General features: G+C 24.2%; 2 protein-coding genes across 4 annotated transcripts; one reads left to right on the plus strand and one right to left on the minus strand.

Annotated features, from left to right (window-relative positions):
- Positions 1-379: 379 nt before the first annotated feature.
- LOC113550090 lies at positions 380-10,898 on the minus strand. 2 transcript variants are annotated; one of them, XM_026951721.1, is made up of 12 exons: positions 10,704-10,898; positions 9,985-10,216; positions 9,838-9,914; positions 9,560-9,614; positions 8,784-9,061; positions 6,052-6,253; positions 5,087-5,263; positions 4,547-4,973; positions 2,619-2,669; positions 2,124-2,186; positions 858-1,034; positions 380-667 (listed from the first exon to the last, which is right to left on the minus strand). In XM_026951721.1, the coding sequence occupies exons 2-12, from the start codon at positions 10,176-10,178 to the stop codon at positions 467-469; spliced, it is 1,902 nt and encodes a 633-aa protein (XP_026807522.1). In that variant the 5' UTR covers positions 10,179-10,216; positions 10,704-10,898; the 3' UTR covers positions 380-466. The 2 variants fall into 2 exon arrangements, with proteins under 2 accessions (XP_026807522.1, XP_026807523.1); XM_026951722.1 differs by lacking the exon at positions 10,704-10,898 and having other exon boundaries at positions 381-667; positions 9,838-9,909; positions 9,985-9,990.
- A 246-nt stretch (positions 10,899-11,144) lies between these two features.
- On the plus strand, positions 11,145-23,802 carry LOC113550093. 2 transcript variants are annotated; one of them, XM_026951730.1, is made up of 5 exons: positions 11,145-11,294; positions 22,279-22,476; positions 22,548-22,662; positions 23,249-23,363; positions 23,599-23,802. In XM_026951730.1, the coding sequence occupies exons 2-5, from the start codon at positions 22,296-22,298 to the stop codon at positions 23,713-23,715; spliced, it is 528 nt and encodes a 175-aa protein (XP_026807531.1). In that variant the 5' UTR covers positions 11,145-11,294; positions 22,279-22,295; the 3' UTR covers positions 23,716-23,802. The 2 variants fall into 2 exon arrangements, with proteins under 2 accessions (XP_026807531.1, XP_026807530.1); XM_026951729.1 differs by lacking the exon at positions 11,145-11,294 and adding an exon at positions 19,372-19,526 and having other exon boundaries at positions 23,599-23,800.
- The last annotated feature ends 36 nt before the right edge of the window (positions 23,803-23,838 follow it).

Consider the following 23,838-nt stretch of genomic DNA (forward strand, 5'->3'; position numbering starts at 1 on the left):
AATGAATATTTAACCCACCAATAGTAAAAAACAAAATTGTAACTAAACTTTTTAATTCAATTTACTTATGTCATTATTTGGTATGATTTTTTAATTGAATTAAATACTTGGAAATTATATACTATTAAACTCTAATACATTTTAAAAATGTTATTCAAACCAAGCAAGAGGCACATTTTTCATTAATTGAGGGTAAAAAGGGAAGGTCTGAGGTTGTAAAGATTGGCGACAATTGGTGGGGTGGGGGGACAGCAATAAAATTATTTCGGCCTGGGGCGCATTTATTTTAGAAGCCACCAATTAAGAGACAATATAAAACTAGAAAAGTTTATAATAATGAACAACAATATAAGTAATTATTATTTAACATCAATTATTTTTATTATAAATTGGTTTATTGTTCAATGACTACTTTAATAAATAATGTTATAGGTAAGCATAACAAATCAATAATAACAAATCGTAATCACAATGTTTTCTTATTTAGTAGTTGGGCTTTCATTAAGGCCAATTCATTGGCATTCTGTTCAACAAGCTGCTCGAGTCCTCGAACCCTCTGTAATATCAATTCACACATGTCATGACATGCAGTTGGATTTTGAGCTCTGATAGTTAATTCAGCCAATTGACTATTTAAATGTGTCTGATGATGAAGTAGAACTGTCATCTATAATCAGACCAAAAACATAAAGTAAATAATTTAAATTTTATTTAAAATTTATAATTTTTATTTTTATTAACAAGAATGTTAGACAAATTGATGGATATTTTATATTTAACAAAACATAATTATTTATTTGTTTAAGAAGTTTGTACAATTATTTTTCTTTTATAAAATAAAAATAAACAACATTTACCTGTCGAACAATTATTGCTAATTTGTCTACATCAGAGTTTGAATCTAATAAGTCAGCCACATGTTGAACTTCTGCTCCCAAACAACTTTGCAGCTCGTGGTGTACTTCGTCATCGGTAAGCTTATTTAAATAAACGCGAAGGGCAAGTCTTAAAATTTTACATTGAAGTGCACACCTCTATCAACACAGTTAAAAATTATTCATAAATAAAGTTTCTATATTTTTTATGAAATAGAATATTATAATTATTACAATGAACAAACATAATAATGCATAACTCATATGTTTTGAGAATAGATAATTATTTGATGATTTGTATTACTTAACTAATATTTACAATACAATTTAACAAAATTTTCATAATTCAAAGAATCTTTTATCGGCATTTCAGTTTTTTTTTATTAGAGCAAACATTGTTGCCAGTCACTTAAAATGTATGAGCACTTTTTTGATGGAGCACACTTCCTCTATATCTTCTTCATTTTTGTTTTTTCTGCCAACTATTGTTTAACACCTCCATAGTACTCTATCCTCTACCTCTCCTTAATTACACCAGCTGTTTTCATGTCATTCTCTCTATTCTATCTAACAACCTTTTCTTCGATCTTCCTATCCCACCCTTTCTTTCGGTATTCATTTCCAAAGCCACTCTCACTACCTCAGAATCACCTCTTCTCATAACTAGAAATTATCCTTATTCTGTAGAATTTTAAAAACTGTAGAATATTTGTAGAATTTATTTAAGATAATGTCACATATATTAGTATGACAATATCATCATTGTTATTTATTTTTTTTGTCTTATTATGTATACTAGTATACTTTAAATGTATTTACATTTATATTTATTTCGTGATTACTAGTGGTATTTACACTTGGTAAATAAATTGAAGGGTTACAGCATATAAGTAATAAAATATCTAATCTAATCTAACCAAAACAAAATTTCACCATGCACTACAAATTAGCTAGCTAAATAAAACCTAAAATTTATTCTATGGGCACTCTTGCATATAATGGTACAATATACAGTCCATTTAATTCATATGTCTATATTTTTTCATTGGTATTGTAATCTAACTTATTTAATTTAATAATTAAGAACATAAATAATATCTACCTAAAGTATTATTATATTAATAAATAGGTACCAAATTAAATATATAATTAGATTTAAAAATATACTATTGAAATTTTTTTATAATCAGTAAGAAATAAAATAACTCTTTTAATTATCATTTTATGCTAATTAAATCATTAATTTACCTGTTCTGCAGAAAGGGAGATAAATTGATCTTGAGGCACAATATTGAATGGACAGCCTAATACCTATAAAAATAAATAATAATTAATAAAAAAAAATTAACAATAGTAGATTTTTAAAAATGTATAACATTATTATTAGGTAGTATTTTATTTTAAACTTAAACAATCAAAACTTTTAAATTTTATAATTTTTGGTTAAAATTGGTTGTCAAAATATTTAGAATTTTTTTTACAAAAGGTTATAGAAATAATTTTAAGTTTAAAGATTTCATCATTACTATTATAACTAAATTAAAACTGATGTAATGAATTTGAAATATTTTACAAAATCATTGAAGTAATTTGATCCATTAAAAATAAAATTGAAATACACAGGAATTGTTGTTATATTTTTATTTAAATAATTTGGGCATCCTATAATTTTTATTATAAAATATAACTACATAAGTAACTATAAACAATAAATATTTAATTAATGAGCTAGTATTAACTTACATTTAGTCTCAATCTTAGATTGCATAAATCTTCATATTGCCTAAATAAATTCTGAAAAAAAATTTAATTCTCTGTATAGAATAAATATATTATAACAAATATATAAATAATATATATGGTTTTTATAGTAATGCATGACTTATGAACTAAGAAAGATCTATAAAGGATATCTAAGAGGTTTTTTCAATAACAAAGACTGGTAAAAGTATTATCTCTCACACTAAAATTTACAATAGTATATACATTTATAATTTAAATAATTGAACAAAAAATAAAATACAGCTAAAAATAAATTTATGTTTTACTTTTATTGAAGGTACAATTAAATTTAGTAATATCATTAAAACTTAGATTTTTCTCACAATTTTTGAATAATATTACAGTTCATGTCTGCGTTTTTTATTTTGTTTTAAAGCTCTACACTTCACTATAGAAATTCCATAACTCATCATCACAATCTGAAGATTTTTTGGAATAAACAAATAACTTAATTTAATATTTACTGTTAGTGCATAATAGTTAATTATACTTGCATTTTTTAAGTAACTTCTAACTTAATACATTAAATTATTTTCTATGATATACAGTTATTAATAAGTAAATTTATTTTGCAGTCATTTTCAATTATTTTTTCCCTATACAACTATTATTTTTAAAGAAGAAATAAATATAAATATCCACAAAAAATTACACTCATCTAAATGCATTAATTTAAAATCTCTCAAAAGTAACATTACCAGATACCCAGTTTAATATAAAAGAAACATTGGTGCTGTGATCTCTTAAAAATTAACTAACCAAAAAAACATTAAAAATTAATAATTTATATTAGAGTTCTATCATTGGATCGCCTTCTTTTCTGTCAATTACTCTTATATGTATTATTTTTTCTTTGTACATGATATATAATTTTATCAAATTTACTTAATGTGCATTTATGATTTAGCATAAACTGTAAATAATAATTTAAAAAAAAATGTTACTAGTATTTCTATTTACCTTATTACTTTTACAAAATAAAAAAAGAAAAGTAACTTTTAACTTTAAGCTTAACTAACATTTCCCATTTGAATTTAAATTAAACAGCAGTGGTATAACTAAAGTAATGCTAAGAGATGCTATACTACCTGCAACTTTAATTTAAAATTTCAAAGTTCCTTGTCTATAATTTAAAATATTTACTCAGTTTTGACAAATATAATTTAATGTTTTGAGAATTTATTAACAGTTTACATTTTTTTCTTAATCTTATAATTATATTATACTGCTATATTTATTCTGGGAGTTCAGTAAAATTAAAAAAAAAAATTGTTGACAAACTCAACCATCCAATTATCAATAAATCATCACAAATAACAAATACCTGAATCGTGAATAATATGTGAATGGTGTGAAATCTTGATTGTAAATTTCAAGAAACAATACATTTATTCAAACTACAAATTGTAAGCCACAAATATGTGTAGTGTTTATAAACTTTAAATTCTATGTAAGCTACCTTATGGAAATAGTTATGTATACCAACCATCTCAAGAGCTTTTAATTTTATAAAACTTTTTAACTTATGTGGGCACTACTGAATGTGATTAAATAAAAATAGAGATGGATGAAGTTAATGGATATCATTAAAATCCACTAACAAAATACATATCTAATATTAAATATTAAATGACAAATAGGTACATAACGAATATAATAAATAATGAGTAGAGATAAATTATAGCTATTGATTAAAATATTGTTAATTAATATAATTAATTTTAAAATATGTATATTGCTTGTACATGCTTTTTATTAATAAATATTGAGCTCCACGTCTCTCCCAATACACCAGAAAAAACATGTTCTTAATTAATATAAATTATAATAAGAACGTAATTTTTTTTTAAACTTTGATTTTAAAAATTAAGCTAGACATAATAACTTACTTTAGAAGAAACATCTTCATTTGCTGTTAATTCATTTTCAGTTAGAGATATTAAATTGTTTTGTACACATGATGTATCAGCACTATCAGATGCTGCACCTGAATCAACTTCTGAACTTGCTTTACTAACATCCTGACAAGGTTCAACTATAGATAATAAATCTTCTAAATCTCTTTCGGGACTATAATCTTTATCAAAAGGTTGACTTGAATTAAATATAGGATTTAACTTGTCCACTTTGGTATCATTTTCATGTACATCAGTCGACAAGCTATTTTCTTTTTGAAACTGTGTATCTGAATTTATTGACAGTGATGAATCAACTTTAAATATCATATTAGTATCTTCATTTAACTGTGGAGAATTGTCATGAACAATTGTTTGAGCTTGCTCATTAATTACTTTTGTTTCAGACGATATTGGTAAACTGAAATTTATAAATCAAAATAGTTATTTCAAACTTTATTAATCTTTGAACACTCTGTAATAAGTGACATGTATTCAAATAATTGAGAATTAGTCTTAGAAAAATTAACCAACTTTTCACTATCAGCAGTAACACTAGATGGCGGTGTTTCTATTAAAGTCCCATCACGAGTTAACACAAATGACTGCTGACCAATTATTAGTCGTCTTGACATTTCTGGGGACTTGTCACCACCTTGACTGTCAAGCCATTTACGATTGTCTGGAGTTAATACACTACCAGGTGTACACCTATGAAACATAATAAAACATTCAAACATAGGTGATTATAGTAATAAATAGGTTATATATTTTCTGCATACAAGCTAAGGCTTTAAGGATGATTTTGCAACTTGTAAATTTTTTGTGGTTGTAATAAATTAAATATATTTAGTTATTTTAACTTTAAAGTGTATTTAAAATTTTATCTTATCTATAGTCTTGTAATTATTTATTTCACTTATATTTAAAGATAGTTACCTAATGTTTATGTAGGTTCATTATATAACTTTTACAATTATGTTATTACTTAACCATATTTCATATTTGTAATAACTACTATTATGAAAGTATGGAAGGAATACATTTAAAATTTATAAATCACTGCTATCAGTAAGCTATGGTATATTAATACAAATGTATGAAACTATTTTTAATTCAGATAATACAAAATGCATGAATTGTTATCACTGTATTATACATTTAAACATCATAGTTTACATTATTAAAAAATTATTTATATTCAAATTTAAAATGAATACTATCAATAATTTTAATATGTTTAAGTTACATGTTAATATAAATAATAAATGCTATTAAATTACAAAAATAGTACGATTAATTATTTTTCATCAAACATTATAGACAGGCTATAAAAATCTTCTATACTATAATAAAGTAATAAAATATTAATATATTATGTTAATCACCTTTAGGATGATTATGGATATTTTTCTTGGATATAGTTTCTTTATTGAATTTATATTTAAAGATTATTAAATGTTTATGATGGAAGAAATATCTAAAGGCTTGTTATATACCTAATTTTTGTAAGGATGTTTTCAGCAGCTTTATTAAATCGATTTGAGGTTTTGTTTGCACTTTTTTCTGACAAATGCATAGATTTAGTTGTTGGAACCATGACTCTTGAAGAACCTTTTGGGCACGTCATATCGCGTTCGTGTTCTCGAAGTTTTTCCATGATTTTTGCAACTATTACTGATGGGCTCGCATGTGGTGGTCCTATAATATAATTATAAATTATAATTAAACATTTAAAGAAAAATTCAATTTACACACAATCATTTATGCAATAAGCCTGCTTCAAAAATATAAATTTCAATCATTTGCTTTGCTTTGTTTTTTTTATAAATACTAAAGCACGTACAATTTTTGGATAATAGCATAATTGAAAAATGGTTATAAAAGTTTGTATAAAATAAATAAAGAAAGAAATTATACTTTCTTATTTTATTTTATTTTTAATATATATATACTATTAATGATCGATGACAAAAATAAATTATAAATGCTTTGTATAAAATGTGATAAAGCTTTTCTAAGTAGATATTAGCACAAGGTAAGGTGAAGCTTAATATTCAACGATTGTCTATGGCTAAAACAAACTTATTAAACTATCTAATATAGTCATTAAATAGGTACAGATATATTTAACAAGATGTGTGTTTAATACTTAGTTGTTCGTAATAACAATGCTATACTATTTATTATAAACCATAAAAAGTATTTTAAATATGATACTTAACAATACATTTTGATTTAAATCAAATTTATTTTAGTAAATTAAAAAATTAATGTGGATTAAGTATAAATATAACTTTATTACTTATTTCCTTAAAAGACTAATACCTACCAGGTTGCACGAAAAATTGATTAATTTTATTGCTCAATAAAATTCAATAGATCAATCACGGACCACAAAATCATGTTTAAAGAACCATTACTTCATTAAATATTTAGTAATTGTTCATGCAATCCGAAATAAACCTATTTTATTGACAACTTTAACACTAGTAACTTAACAACTAATAATATATAAAGATTTAGTAATTATAAAAAATAACAAGTTACTCACTAATTAGTATATTAACATTAGTTAACATTTTCAACATAATTAACAATAATACAATCCTTGAACGTTCAAGTAATTATATTCATTTATTTTAATAATAATTAAATTATTTCATATTTATAATACTTTTTATAACTATAATAAAAACTTAAAATATTTTTATAGTATTTTAATAAAATAATTAAATTATTATAATTTAACAACTATGATGACTTTATAAAATATTTTAATTTTCACTAAAAATTATTCCAGGGACGCCATTTAGGGGGGGGAGGAGTAAGGATACTTTGGAAATTCTATTTTTTCCTATAAATTATTTAAATTTCATACAATTTACAAATACATGCTAATAGCCAATGAATAGAATTTAAAATATATTAACAAGAACCTTGCACCCAAATTAACCGGAACTCATAAACCCTAAAAAAAACCCTGAAATATCAAACACCTGACACTTATATGGGACCCAAATTATATTTTTGTTAAAATATAAATTAATTAAAACCTAAATTAAACATTCTGATTAACCTGCAACTCAAATCATTTTTTTATCTAATAATCTTCATGTAATGTGTAATTTTCTATGTATTTTGTATGATTAGGTAGATTTTTAATAACAAAAATATTAATTATTAGTTACTAGGAATAATTTTACAATCAATTATAAGTATAAATACTAAAAATATTTTCTTAAAATAACTTGAAAATAAAATCCAATTATAACATTTGATAATTAATTATGATTAAAATGAATCGGCTAACATTACTTTATTTCTTATAATTAATAATTTAAATTTATTACTTTATTAGTATAGAATTAATCCAAATATAGCCAGTAGAATTATAAAATATAGAACTGTCTGATGTCAATTAAACAATGTATTGACAGTGACACTGTTATACCATAAGTTACAATTTTTATAATAGTAATGGAAGCTTATAAAATTAATGTTAATAAGATAAACACATTTCAATAAATGACAAGGACTCCAATGCCTCCCATATAACTAATGTCTATAGGTATAGTTCCCAATTGTCTTAGTTCTAATTATTTATTTTTTCTCAAAAAATTCAGTCCTTTTATTCATCAAAATATTAAATATATAATAGTTAAACCCCTATACATAAACAATACATACATAAAATATATGTACTTATTACGATACAGAAAAAGTAACTGACAATGAAAAAAATTAGCCTTTTTAAATTTTGGACCCCTTATTAAAAACTCAAATGGCGCCACTGAATTATTCATTAACAGTTTACAATTCATGGAGAGTATTAAAACAATAATTGTAACCAAAAAATAATAGTAAATGAAAAATGTTTAAAATACTTAGTTAATTTAATATATCAAAAAATTGTAATTCTTTAATAAAATTAAAATGAAATTTATAAAATACTCAATACTACTATTATAGTTAAACATGCAATAAAATAATAAAGAAAAATCTATACAGCAGCAAAACAATAAACAAATTCGGCACAACAGCTGTAGAATGAACTTACATTATACAATTGTTTACTGAAACACCTGTAGATGGATGTTCCATCAATGTACCTGAATGAAAAGATCTTCCTTCATTAATATTTATTAATGAATAAAAATGTACATGGATTTTTGACTAAAAACTCTATAAGATATCAATATGAATGTAATATACCATAAAATCAACCTACCAGTTAATCCACGGTAACCCCATAATCCAGATTCATACATATAAATGAGTTCTTGTTGTTGTTTTAAGTACTCTTCCACAGAAACTCCCTTTAGTTGGGATGGCTGTAAAAATCTTTTGGGAACACGTCCATACTCTCCATATGTAGTTGATTCAGTTCCACCGCCAAATCCTAAGCCTAGTAATATTTCTTCAGGATCTGGTTTACGGGCATTTAATAATTTTGAATCAAAACTAGAAGTTTGGCTTTCAGCTTCTGATGGTGCACGTACAATATTACTTTTATAAAATGTAAATAAAAAAGAAAGATTACAAATATGTTAAAAAATATCTTAACTAATAAATTCATCATTTTAACTTTTGTATATCTATATTCATACAATCATAATTATTACTATACTATATTATTATATCCCCATAATTTATTAATTATAACTATTGATTATAAAGTATTCTTGTTTCAAGTATTTATATAGTTTATAATGAATTAGGTATATTTATATACATATCTATAATTCAATAAATTAAATCTTATAAATTGTAAATCAAATATTATGATGCATAGTTTATGAATACATACTAATTTACTTTTAAAATATGAAAATAATGTTGTTCAATTTTCAAATATTAAGTAAACAAAATTTTGAATTTTGAAACTTTTTAACTATATACCTATAAAGGTTCTATAGTATTATTTGAAATGTGATTTGAATAGGTTTATTAATTCAATATCATAAAATCAACATATTATAATAAATACAAATAAATTAATATTACCTTTCAGTTGTTACGGTGACATTTGGAATAGTTCCAATTCTAGATAAGTGTCCGGCTACAAATAAAATTTAAAAATTAGCAAACTAATGTTTCATAAAAATTAATATATTTAATATATTTTGAATTAAAAATTGTATGTAAAATTAATTATTGATATCCAATTGTTAAAACATATTATTAAGTATAAACCGGAGTATAAACAATATATATTTTTAAATTTTTGTTAAATAGTTAAATTTTGATCAGTAAAAATAAAAATTAAATACTTAAAATATTACCTTCAGCTCCTAATGTAAGATTATCGACATCCAAACTATTTAAAAGTGTAGATGATTCTACATTATCAAAATCTTCTCTAAAAATAATTAAAATGTAACAAATCATATCAAGTGCATTTAAAAACAAATTTTAAAATAAATTATTACTTTTGATCAACAGTTGTGGTTAATGAATCTACCCATTCTTGTATAGTTACAGGACTTCTATTTCGAGGAGTAACAGAAGGTGGTCGTTTTAATTGACCTTCATTAGTTTCTTGAATAATTTGTTCATTGATTACATATTTATCTCCCAAATTTTCTACCATTACTTCAGGAACTTTATCATTATCTTGGGCCATTGTAGTTGTATTTTCATCATTTGATATACTTTTTAAACCTGTCAGAAAATTTTTAAAGAAAATGTTAAAACTGAATACCAATTATACATTTAAATAAATAAATAATATGTAAATATTACATATTGTGCTCGATAGTACCTAGCAATAAATAATTACAATTTGAAGTAAAAAATCAAAATCCATTATGTCTTGAATTCATCAAAAATAAAATTATATAAATTAATATCTAAACCTAAAAAAAAGAAGGTTTTTTTTAATGTTTTTACTTTTGTAGTCAACATTTTTGTCAAAAATGTTTAAGCAATTAATCAATTAATAATTATTTATTTATAAAACATTATAATTATCTATTAATGAATCTGATAAACTACACAGTTTTTTTTCACACAAAACTATGGTACATTAAATAGGTAACTAATCTATATTATAAAATACATTAATATTAGATATTAATAAGTAATGATTTATTTTTACACAAAATTGAAGAAATTAAATTGTATAATTTAGGTATTGGTTGTAGCTTACCAAGAGTATTAAAACAAATTGTTCAGAATAAGTAAACTATTTAGTTCAGTTTCAATAATTTTAGAACTGAACATAATTTTTTTATATAGGTATAACAAATGTATTTAAATTAAATTAATTATTTACATAAATTAACTAGGTATATTACGACAAGAAAATATACTGAAAATTGCACACGACAAAATAATTATAATTTAATAAGACCAAAACAACTATTAACAATTAAAATTTAACAATAATAATATTATTTGTATTTTTAATTGCATTTATCACGGATTTAAGTATATGATAAGGTCATAGAATCTAGCATTGATAGTGCCGTACTGCTTATCAATATATTATAGACAAGTCGACCTCTCTCCTCACAACTTCAGTAAGTTGTACTCCTCATCATCAACGATTTAAGATAATTATCTTTATATCATGTCATCACTCATCAGCTGACATTCAACATTCTTGTGAGTCATGATGCGCTACTTAGCAGTTCGAACTGTCATATTTTTTTCTTATATAACTTGAATAATGAATTTACTTTCAAATTTGTCGTCTTGGAAATAAAATGGATAGACACAAAACTATCAACGATTCTGGGTAAACGTAAGGACTTTTTTTAACAATCGTCAAATTTATGACTACAACCGTATACAATTAGATATACTAAAAAATCATTGGTGGATAATTGGTCAAATATGCTTATAGTTGTGGGGTGTAGGGCAGAGTTTGAATTTTGTTAAAATTAGACAGGTTTCAACCTTCAAGTTAGGACAGTTAAGTACTGGCTAAATTTTCCTTCACGACATTTATAAGTTTTAGGTATAAAAATGTAAATAAAGTAAATGAATGAATAATAATAATAAAATTACAATAATATGTGTAATTTGATGTTATTAACAACTATTTTATATTTTGGGGACGGACTACTTCTGCGGAGGCTTAAAAAACATCGCGTGACCTACCGTCGCCGCCTGGGAGATCTAGCCTCCTGTTTTCCGTAAACTTTATTTTAAAAATATTGACACTAATTTACAAAATCAAATATTTCCTCAGTTTTACTTAATATTGTTAGTTGATATTTGTAAACATTTATGTTGGTAATCAATGGCACTAGGTAAACTTACAACTTACGTACATTGTATATAGTATTTTATAGTTTAGATCATATACAAATATATGATCTAAGTTTTATAGATTTAAATGTATAGGTGCAATCTGCTTAGAACTCTTAATTTTTTTATAATATTAACAAATTGTTATTAGTAACTTATTAGCTACCTATATAGTATATACATTCAAATACCTACTCTTATATTACTATAATTTTGTTTGTTTTTTAATAAAAATAAATACTTGATTATATTAAGAAATTATAAATTTATTATTAACAATCGACGAAGACTATCAATAAATAATTATAATATTTTGTCAACAGTGATTAGTTGTGTAGGGGTGTAGTGGAGGTTAAACCCTCTCACTGGTCACTTCAATCGACATATAAATCTAATAGGTACCCTCATACATTTACCCATTTACCCATAGGTAGTGTCATTTGCAATATCCTATATAGCTGCGTTTCTTAAACATTTTTATCTATGGAATCCTTTTTGATATTCACTTTTATCACGGAACCCTTACTTTTTTTAGGATTTTTTACAAATAATGTATAATCATATAATAATATTGTGTTGAAGCCGTTAAAGGTATTTAATTTAAAAAAACATGTTACAATAAAAATCAATTGCATGTATGTATATATTATATACATATAATACTTTAATATAAATTACTTTAGACTAAAAAATATAAATTTTAATGGGATGAGTAAAATTGCTTTTTATTTGTACAAATATTCCTAATATTGGCTTTATTGATGAAAGTTGTATTATAATATTAGGTTCGGCATCAAGTCTGTTGCGATATTTTGTTTTTGTCGATACACAGGTGGAGAACCCCGTTTCACACATAAGAGGTTGCAAAATGGTAAAAGTCCCAACACGGCCTTTTGTCACAATTGAGGATATTCATCTTTTGAACTGCACCAAAATTAGAGATAGCTGATAGACCATTCCATATTATGGCAATATGGCATACATTATTATTTCATATACATATATTTTTTTTCTAAAATGCAAAATTTTTTTCCCCACTACTAATCTTTAGTTGGATATTTTAAATTAATTTTCTAGAAAATTTTGAAAAAATTGCTCAAGCTATACGGAACCCTGGGGTTCGAACAGTTAAGAAACGCTGCTATATAGTAAAGATAATAATACAATATTTATTAATAAAAAACTTTCCTTAATTTCTATAGTTGTTTATCACTTAAGTTTTACATATATATTATTAATATCATTACCATTAAGTAGGTATAACTGGTATAGGTATTTACTGCAGTTATAAATTATCGTTATGGATTTAAAAAAAAAAATTTTGATTGATGTGCATCTTAGATTCTTAGCTAGTGTTATTTGGTGGTCGAGTAGGATTTTTTTTTATTTATTATTTTCATATTTTAATTAAGTATAAGATTGAAATATGTGTATAATTAATAATTATTATGTATTTATGTATAAACAATTTGTGTTAATACATTGTTAAAAAAAATATAAAAAATATAATTACCAATTATCATTATTTTTATTTATTTTAACCTAAATATCTATATTAAGTAAATTATTTATAAAATACAACCTTTAGTGTTTTACTTTTAATAAAACTTTTTCTATGACACCGCAAATCCTACAACGTTGATAGATACTGTGTGTGACATGTGATATGTGAACGTGCTTTTTCAGCCATGCGACATGTGCCGTACAAAAACTTTGCTGAAGACATCTGTGCTTGCAAGGTTTATGCTAATTTAGCAATTATTAATACCTATAAAAAAATGCATTATATTATGATATGAATAAAATTATCTTTATTATTGTATACTATTTAAATAAAAAATAGAAAATAAAAATGAATTTTAAAATATTATTGCTTTTAGATTTTGAACGGAGTGATAAATGTATTAATTTTACAATGATGTGTATTTTTTTTATATTTTATTTTTTTATTTTTGTGTCTGTCATCACGTTTTTGACTAGTAATAGTGCTTTGATTTTTGACTTCAGCCCCTCTTTGAAAAGGAAAATAAATCTAGCTGGTTCTTTAAGGGGTCAAAAGTAAAAAAAGTCCAGTAGTTTTCAAAAGCGTCAGGAAAAACCCTAAAAAAGTAACGGAAAAACGGGTATTTTTACGCATAATCAGTTTTAGACAAAAATACAAAAACCGGTTTTTTTATTTTGCTGTACCTAACTCAAAAACGAATCATTGTAAATACTAAATAGTTGAAATTTTCACCAAATTTTTACATTAGCGTTATTTATTTAGATTAAATTATCAAAATATTTTGACTTTATTTAAGCTATTTATAGATAATTAAAATTTTTGATTTTTCTAAGTTTTTTTTTTTGAAATGCTAATAAAAATAATTTAGTAACCCAAAAAAATTTTCAAATTTAATACAATGTTTATTATAAGTTGTACTTATTAATTAGTTATCATAGTAAAAAAAATTAAAAATCGTTAATCACAATTTTTGTTTATAAGCATATTTAAAGTTCAAATGTTACGAAACATGCCAAAATAGCGAAAATTTGCAAAGAATTTTGAAGTTGAAAACTTATAAAATTTTGTGATTTATATCTAAGGTTATAAAAACCAACATACGGTTCTCCATAACATTATCTTCAAATAACTGTTAAAAAAAATTCTAGCGTCAAAAAAGAAAAAATTTATGAGCCTATGAAATTTAATTTTTTACGAAATTGCGTAAAATAACAATATATTACAATTAAAAATAGTTAATAAGTAATAATATAATATATCCTAGACTGACAATCTCTGTTCAGAATCGTTTTTCATATACAATGAACCTGTCATTGCATTCAAATTTGGGCATGGACCAATTGTGCCTAACACAACATTTTCCTTTAGGGTTACTATACCAATTGCGCTCCTTATATTTTAAGGTCAGTATACCAAATGTGCGCCTTATATTTTAGTATAAGTATGCCAATTGTGCTTGTATAATATTTATTAAAATGCTTGCAAATTAAAATGTATTTATTGATCAATTGATTACTGGTTAAAGTAACCTGGGTATTTTATAACAGTCTCGGGAATTTTATAAAACGAATTATAATGTAATGTAACTGGTATTTAATATTGAATAATTGATGATCAAAAAATAACTTGTAAAATGCGAAAAAATGATTTATTTATTTATATTATATTATGTACTAATGCCCACAAAAAAATCGGTTAGTGTTTTTATTTAATTATAACAAACTAATACATTTTCCTTAGCCTCTTAGGTATTGTAAAAATGTTAGAGCGCAATTGGTATATGAAAAAGTGATGTGTAACCTACTCTCCATCTCTATTATACAGCAGAGCAATAATAATTATTTATAATAATTATTTTATTTGGCAATGGTGTAGTAATGTAGTATTACCATATATTTAATCAATGGTATTACATTATTACATATATATAATTATATAGAATTTGCGAGTACAGTAAAAGACCTACATTACATTTACATTTGCCAGGTATTATATTTAAAAGTCCAACGAAAAAAAGTCCGGTAAAAATGTATTTTTAAAAATTATATTAATATATATTAATGAACACTAATTCGATTTACATTAATAATTATTTATTAATTGAATAAGAATAACCATTTACAAATATTTGCTTACCTAAATTATAATATTGTATTATTGTATTTACAGTTAAACATTTTTTTTTAAGTTATTTATATTTTTACATACCTAAATAAAACAAAATATTCAAAAATCAGTACAATTATTACAAAATACGATTTTTGTTAATTTATGAATTCTTTTAAATATCCCAAAAATACAATAATAATAAAATATATAGATAATAAATATGTGTTTGTTTTACACTTATTTTTAATGTGAAATTAGAACTTGTGTTTCGTTTACTTATAAATTATAATGACATTTTCATTAAAAAAAAAATGTTGGATTTATAAACAATATAAGGATTTCACATACACAGATGACAGATGACTCAGACTGAGCCAGTGGCGCAATTATCGAGAATGTTGGGAGTGCAATTCACAGGGGCCCCAGGTTTTGAGGGGTCCCTAGATTAAAAATTTCATGTACGATATTCCTACTATGATCTATAATATACACATATTATATTATTTGTTTTAATATAATAAATAATTATGTCTTTACTCTTTTGAATTTAGAGAATAATTCAAATTATGATTACCTATGTGGGAAACCAGTTAAGAGGATGTCAGCCTATTACCTAATAATACCTAATATAAATACCTATTATAAAATTCAATGTTGATAATATTTCTGAGTACAAGACGATGAGTTTTTTTAAAAAAAATTAAAATTTTGAAAATTTAAAGATTATTTAAAAATGTTGTAATTTATAGCTTTTTCTAAACTATATAATTAACGTTGTATTGGAAATAATAGAAAAAACTCATTGTCTTGTCCTCATAAATATTATCAACATTTAATTTTATAGTAGGTATATTCACTCTAGAACCAAAATTGAGCGAGTTCTACTCAGACTGCGTAAATGTGTTTTGTCCATGTTGCGCGTGGGTTAGAGAGAGAAAACAGTGTGTGACATCCTCTTAAGTGAATCGTAACACATATAATACACTAATACAGCAATATAAGTGCCAGAATGCGAGTAAAGCGTATAGAAAATAATTGAAGATTTGAAACTTCTTTTATTATTATACATAATAATTATGTTGGTGTGTGTACTATATAGTGTGTAAGTTATGACTCGTGACAATATTATGTGTCTGGCGATAATAAGACATAAAAAACTATCTATCTATATTCTATATAATTCAATAATTGTTGTATTACTATATGATAATAATGAACTGGATTCAAACAAAATCATTATGACTAAAAACAAGAAGAGTTAATTTTTATGTTTAATTTTATAAAAAAAATAAATTTAAGTAATAATTATATTAACTATTACACGTGAAAAAATAATATTTTTTAAAGTTATAATAAGGTATAACTGTTTTTAATTTTTATTAGTAGGTAAGGGCCCCAGGTCTGGAAATTTTCACATGGGCCCCTTATTATCAAGTTGTGCCACTGGACTGAGCGTTTGCCAAAATAATCAAATTATTATCCAGAGAAATTCATCACTTTTAATATTAAAGAAAGATAAGTGAAGATAATGTGTGTAATAAATTTGTAATTTACGACTTTAGTCCTTAGACTTAAGCAAATATTATTAGGTGACTTAATTTAATAACTATTAAATTTGGGACTTTTTTTCGCCAGACTTTTGTTTGAGGATTCACATTTGCCTCCTCTTGTACCTTAAATCAATCAATACATTTTGATAACATTGCTTCAACTTCTGCGTGGCTAGTTGATGCCGTTGGTGGTTTTAAGTCAAGCACTGAATCTTCGAAGTCGTCATCAAGTTCTTCGTTAACGGCAGTGACATTAAAAATTATTTGATCATTATTCAAAATTTCAATGATCAAAATTTTTTTTTGACGGATAAGTAATAACAAAGAGTGACGGACGGTAAATCAAATGACGGTTAAAGAGTTTCTACTGTACAGTCCCCGTGGATCACATTTGTTTGATATTTTAGTCAAGTCAAGGTTTAGGTTTAGTTGAATCCGCTGAGCTCCCAGTTACTTTCGATTTATATTTACATAATATGATAATATTTCTATTACATTCGGGATTTATACTTCGCCCTATTTTTTTTTTTATCAAATATTTATGCTCTAATGATTCTTTTCATTAAATATCACAAAATCGACCGTGTTGTACTGTTGTCAATAGGTATATATCTGTTGACCGTTACGGTCCAGGTGGATTAATGGTCATTGTAAACACTGACCGGGAATTGTATACAATGCCCAAGTTTTTTAAACCATGTAGATAATTACATAAACTAGATATTGTATACAATGGCCAGACTGCTTATGCCAAAATGCCAAGTGGAAAAATTAATAATAAAAATATTAGATTAAAATGTAATACTTATTTTATTTTACACTTATTTGATTAACATTGAAGAAAATGTATTTATTTATTAATTATATTTTTATATTTATATATTTTTTTTATTTTGACATGCATTGCCTTTATGGCATTTGGAAATGCATTAAATTCCTGCAGCTTTTCACTTGCTGCATCTCCTTGTCTTGCATTTTTGACCATAAGTTCAGAGGTTATATAGCCTTGGCCTCCTATGTTGGAAAACAGCCTAGCTAAAGCCTAGCCTTCTTTAAATGACGACTGAATGTCGGGTACATCATCAATAATAAAAAAAACTGTTCCTTGAAAATTGTTAATTGATTTCTATTGTAATAATGTTGTAGTTTATATTTAGCTGTTTTCGGTTTCCCGTGTTTTTCACTTCAAACCAAAATTGGTAAAAGTATCCAATAACCCACACATACCCAACTTCTTCAGCACGTTTATGAGTCAGGCGCAAGTTCACAAATTTTTAACCTTATTATTAAACTATACTTTTCTCAATTCAAATCGATAAAATTTGTCTCCTATGATAAAGTATTGAAATAAATTTATACGTTTAGTAACTGCGGGCTACGTGTTACACACGATGACAGCACCAGTTTTAGCATTATATAAAATTATCAGTATATGGGAAATAAATATTTATAATTTACATTGCCCAAATATTACGTGCATTGTATACAATGCCTGGTCGGCGGTCAGTATTTACAATGAGCAATTTTTATACTTAATCGTAACGGCGTAACATAATATCTACTACTGCTATCTAGCTATACCTATCTATAAGCCTGTCCATAATAATATGTAACATACTAACACACATGAGCTTAACTTGGAAATTTATTAGGGAGTAAATATTTAGTTGCATATCTGCAATATATTATTGATTATTATTAAATAATAATATTAATATTGTCCTTTAAATTAAGAGGGGCTATGGAGTTCTAAAAATTTTTTATAGGTTTGTAGCTAGCTACATATAACTATATAAGGTATTTATGAGAACATATTTGACTCCTAACAGTAATCAGTTTTAATTTATTTGAATTATTTAGAAAAATGATGAGTAAAATTTAGATTGATTAATAATTAATTATGCATAAATATTCTTTGTTTTATCTGAATTTCATAAAAATATAAAATGTATATTATACTAAATATAATAATTAACAATATTCAACATCAAAAACCGTACGTATACGTAGTACACAGTATATTTATTTAATTTGACATTTAGATACATAAATTGTAACTTTTTATTTTCATAAAAAAAAGTATAAGGCTTTAAGAAATTTTAGGGGGGTTGAAGCCTACCTAAGTCCCCCTAGTTACGCCTATGTGAGTACTTATAACACTGCAGAATAGAATAAATTTAATCTATTGACTATTTTGTGTTTATACTATGGATAATCTATAGATATACGTATTTAACGTTCCCTATATAACTGAAGGTACAGGTTTAATACAGCTAGCGTTTGTATGTAAATTAAAAACAGGAACCGGAAATAGGTTTACGGTTAATAGTTTTATCTATATGTCATTTATTATTTTGAGTAGTTAGACTGCAAACTGCAGTGTTCTATATGTAGTCAACAAATAATGATTTAACATTTCGTGAATATTAAAATTTGTGGAGTGATAAAATTAGATAAGTAGTGTAAACGTACCTGGTAATAATACAAAAGACAATTTAAAATAAATTTAATTAATCATTTGGCTTTATTTTTATTTGTGAAATTTAATCTTAAAGTAAGTATCCATAACTATTTATACTGTATGTATTATATAGTATTTAAATTAATTGGAAAGTCAGTAGTTGTAACTCGAAAAATAATACAAATATTCCAGTACAATTTTTTTTAATGTAAAATATAACTAATATAACCTATATTTTACAATGGTCTAAAATAAAAAAAAGTAAAAAACCACTTAAATTTGTTTTTGATTATTTCAAACAAATTTTTTTGAAAATTTGAAAATAAACATTTTGTAGTTATTTATTTGTAATAAAATGGAAAAAAATAATTTTGAAACCGGTTGAACTTTGAACGAACAAAAGGAACTTCTATTTAAAAAAAAAAATACAGCATAATATTATGGTATAATATGGTTAACATATTTAGATAACTGATTTGCTAATTTAATATATAATATAAAGAACTCATAGTTCTTTGATATTTTATGTAAGATTGTTTTATTTATATTTTAATAGATAAATACCATTTTTACATACTCGAGAATAGTAAATTTAATTTAGGTGAAATAAAATAAAATACAAATTAACACTACCAATGTTAAATTAAGTTATTTACTTACACACCTACATTATGCATAATTATTATTTAGGTACTTTTAAAAATGTTTGGCCAATTCATAGAGAAATATTACTCTAGATGGACAAATTATAATTTAAATACATTGATTACCTACTTGGTTACATAGAATTATACTCGTAGTTACCAAAACTTAACAATTTTACCATAATAATAGTATACTGTATTTTTTTAAATAGAAGTTTCTTTCGTTTATTCGAAATTCAACCAATTTCAAAATTGTTGTTTTAAGTGAGTGGTTTTTGACTTTTTTTTTATTTTAGATTTAGACCATTGTAAAAGATAGGTAGGCTATTAGTCATATATTATATTAAAAGACTGCACTTGAGTATCTGCATTATTTTTCGAATACTGTAGCCTGTAGGTAGTAGGTACCTATGTACAATGTACATATACATGTATGCAACTACAAACTTTTATATTATATATTTTAATATTATCTGTAAGGCTGTAAATATATTAAAATAGTGTATGGAAAAAATTATACTATGATTTTCATAACTGATAAATGTAACAAAATAGGTACTTATAGGTTATTTTGTTTTTGTCTAGTTAAATAAGCAAGTGGTTAAATAATTTTTGTCTTTGATAGGATCTATATTATATTACATAATACAATTTTCTTTGTAGGTATTTGATATAAAATGTATTTTTTTTAAATTTAAATATTTTAACGAATGATTAAATTAAAAAAAGAAGAAAACTATATAAATTCAATTTTAGTGAATAATTTATAAATATTTTATAATTTATATTATGATTCTATTGGATGAAATATGTTACACTTAAAAATTACTAAAATTTTTTAGGCATATATTTATTACTTTATTAGTGTTTTAAAACTATTATGAAGCTATAATGGTAGTTATAAAAATATGTTTTAAATTCTTTTTCGTAGCTATTACATTATCGTTTTTAATTTTTTTGAAAAATGATTACATATGAAATTGCATTAAAGTATTTTAAGACTCATTACACAAGATTTTTAAAAATGTGATAATGATGAATGCAGGCGTACAAAAGGTTGGCATAAGGCTGCATGTAGGGCTGGCGCTACACGAGGGCCAGGGTGGTCAAGTATCTTCCAACATTTGATTTTGTCCTTGTTTATTATGTAGTATGAATAGATTAAGTATGTAAAGCTTACTAGTAAAAGTTAAATATTACCTAATTTAGTAATACTTATTAGCAGAGCCCAACTTAGGAATTTTGAGCCGGGTCTAATTTTTTGATGGGGCCCCAAAATTAATTATTATCTAAATTCTAAATTATCAACTTAAATTATTATAAATGCAGTCTTTTTGCTATATGAAATTTTTATATTTAATTTATATTATAAGATTATAAATAAATTATACTACCGCATAAGTCTATAAGTAATTATTTAATGATGATTAATATAAATAAATCGATGAAATTAAAATTATAAATATAAGTAAAGAATCATAGGTACAGTTTTTAATTTAAACAAATGTTTACTGATATACATCATATACATTGTACACAGAGTCAAAGTGGTAATGTATTTTTCAACATTATTCAATGTAAATAATAAAAAAAATTACATGATTTAGAATTTAAGATAACGGTTTTTTTCTAGATTTTAGTTCACTAAACTTTTGAATTAGATATGAAAAATCAAGTGTGTTAGTTACTTCGTTTCCACTCATGGTAGTTTCAAAAAAATTCATTAATATAGGTAACTTGCTTACTGCGTCTTCAGCCTCCTTCTTTAATTTTTGTTTTGCATAACCACTGAGATAAATGCTTTTTTTCTCAGACATTTTCAAATTTCAATAGTTTTTGGCACACACTAGTTACAAACAAAACTCACAAACATGACTAAAAACTAATTTAATAATTTAACATCACTATGACAGTCGACGGAACACTAACAACTATAATGTACCGATTGTACTAATGATGCGAAACTGACCAACAAAATGTATGTAAAGATAAACTGTAGACTGAAAGGTAAACTACATAAACAATAATATCATAAAATTTCACAGTGCCACTTTAATAATTAAATATAAACAGGAGCCTGGGGCCCCAAATAATATTAGGGGCCCAGAGCTGCAGTCCCCCCTCTAAGTTGGGCTCTGCTTATTAGGTTCCTACTAACATAATAATAATCATACCTTTTATAACTTTACGCATTTTTGCAGATGACTATAGGTACATCATGTGGAATTCAGAAGGAAAAACACTAAATGAAAATAATAGTGGACACTGTAAAACAATATTCAAACAAACTTTTAAATTTACCAAAGATATACCAGAACAAAAAATTTCACCTGAAGGATTTTTAATACGAGACTGTGGTTGCGTCATGCGATTTTTACCTAATTTAGATAATAAATTAAGTAAATATGATATATACTAAAATGTATCTATTGTTTATTTAAATAAAAATGTTTTATTTGTATATTATTAGATAAGAATAAGTTACAGCTCACAACCATTAACAAGAACCAAAATCATCAGAAAAACATCAGCTATATACACCATCGTAATAATTTAAATCAAACAAAAGTTATTTCAACCGAAATGTACAAATATATTTTGTTTTTATGCTAACCTAACCTATGCTACATTAATAAATATACTGCATTTATATGGATTTAGGAATCACAACTTCAATATTAAAAAAAATAAAAATTTATATAGAATGTAAACATTTTAATAATATCTATAAAAGTTTGTTGCAAGATATTTTAATGTCAATTGAAATAATATTATATTTTATTTAAAAATATAGAGTAATACATAATGTTAATTTAATTTATTTGTAATAAAAATCAGATATTTTTTTATTTACAAATTATTAAAACCTTTTAATCTATCTAATTTAATTTTATGTTTTTATTAGACTATTTGAAAATATACCCAGTTGATATATTTTATTTTGTAAAGCAAACAGTATTTAAATAAGCTCATATTTCCTCTTCTTCTTTTTTTTTTTTAAATAATTTTCGTAAATTTATTTAATAGCCAAAATTATATGTTACAAACAAAAAGATTTAAGAATATTTTGTTATTGATATTTAAATTCAAATGTAAAAACATACAAATATTTATTACCTACTAATATTAAGTGCTTACCATATAGTTTTTATTTGTTGTAATTAATTTTAGGTATCGATCAACATTTTGGATGGAACCAAGAATAGTCCCTATTAAGTATACAACTGAACTAAATTTCAACTTGGAATCTCCTACAAAAAGATTTACAGAAACAATTGATTTACAGGTGATATAAATTGTTTTGTAACTTGATTACTAAGAATGGTATTGCACAGGGTTATATTTTTTATTTTAAGTTTTATTATTTTTTTTCTGTTAAGAAATAATATATATATAAAATATAAAAAAAAATAGACGGACAGTACTTGGTTGAAGCTAATGGGCGTCCATTGACACTATTTAAAATTTAAATAAATTTGTATATTTTTACAAATACTTAATATATCTAATTTTTATTTCAGATGAAATTAGTTCCTTGTCCATATATTCAGCAAATTGGGACTACAAAGCATTTTAAAACATCAATTGAGACAAAAATACAATCAGAGTATACATTACCATTAAATATTACTATTTAACTTAATTGCATATTTAGTCTTATATTGATTATCAATAATAAACATACTAGTATAACTATTTATACATAATTCATAAATTAAAGGATATACATTCTTTTAACATAAAATAAACTAACACAGTTA

Source organism: Rhopalosiphum maidis, chromosome 1 (genome assembly GCF_003676215.2).
Source record: "Rhopalosiphum maidis isolate BTI-1 chromosome 1, ASM367621v3, whole genome shotgun sequence".
Classification (NCBI taxonomy): Eukaryota; Metazoa; Arthropoda; class Insecta; order Hemiptera; family Aphididae; genus Rhopalosiphum; species Rhopalosiphum maidis.

What these genes read in the sequence shown, in the direction of transcription:
- LOC113550090 (XM_026951721.1), bottom strand. Translation starts at nt 10,178, where the DNA reads ATGGCCCAAGATAATGATAAAGTTCCTGAAGTAATGGTAGAAAATTTG. An exon ending in ATGAAGATGTTTCTTCTAAA is followed by an intron (nt 2,670 to 4,546) that starts GTAAGTTATTAT and finishes ATTTTTTTTCAG; the next exon opens with AATTTATTTAGGCAATATGA. An exon ending in TAGCAATAATTGTTCGACAG is followed by an intron (nt 668 to 857) that starts GTAAATGTTGTT and finishes GTCTGATTATAG; the next exon opens with ATGACAGTTCTACTTCATCA.
- LOC113550093 (XM_026951730.1), top strand. Translation starts at nt 22,296, where the DNA reads ATGTGGAATTCAGAAGGAAAAACACTAAATGAAAATAATAGTGGACAC. An exon ending in TAATTTAGATAATAAATTAA is followed by an intron (nt 22,477 to 22,547) that starts GTAAATATGATA and finishes GTATATTATTAG; the next exon opens with ATAAGAATAAGTTACAGCTC. An exon ending in CAGAAACAATTGATTTACAG is followed by an intron (nt 23,364 to 23,598) that starts GTGATATAAATT and finishes TTTTTATTTCAG; the next exon opens with ATGAAATTAGTTCCTTGTCC.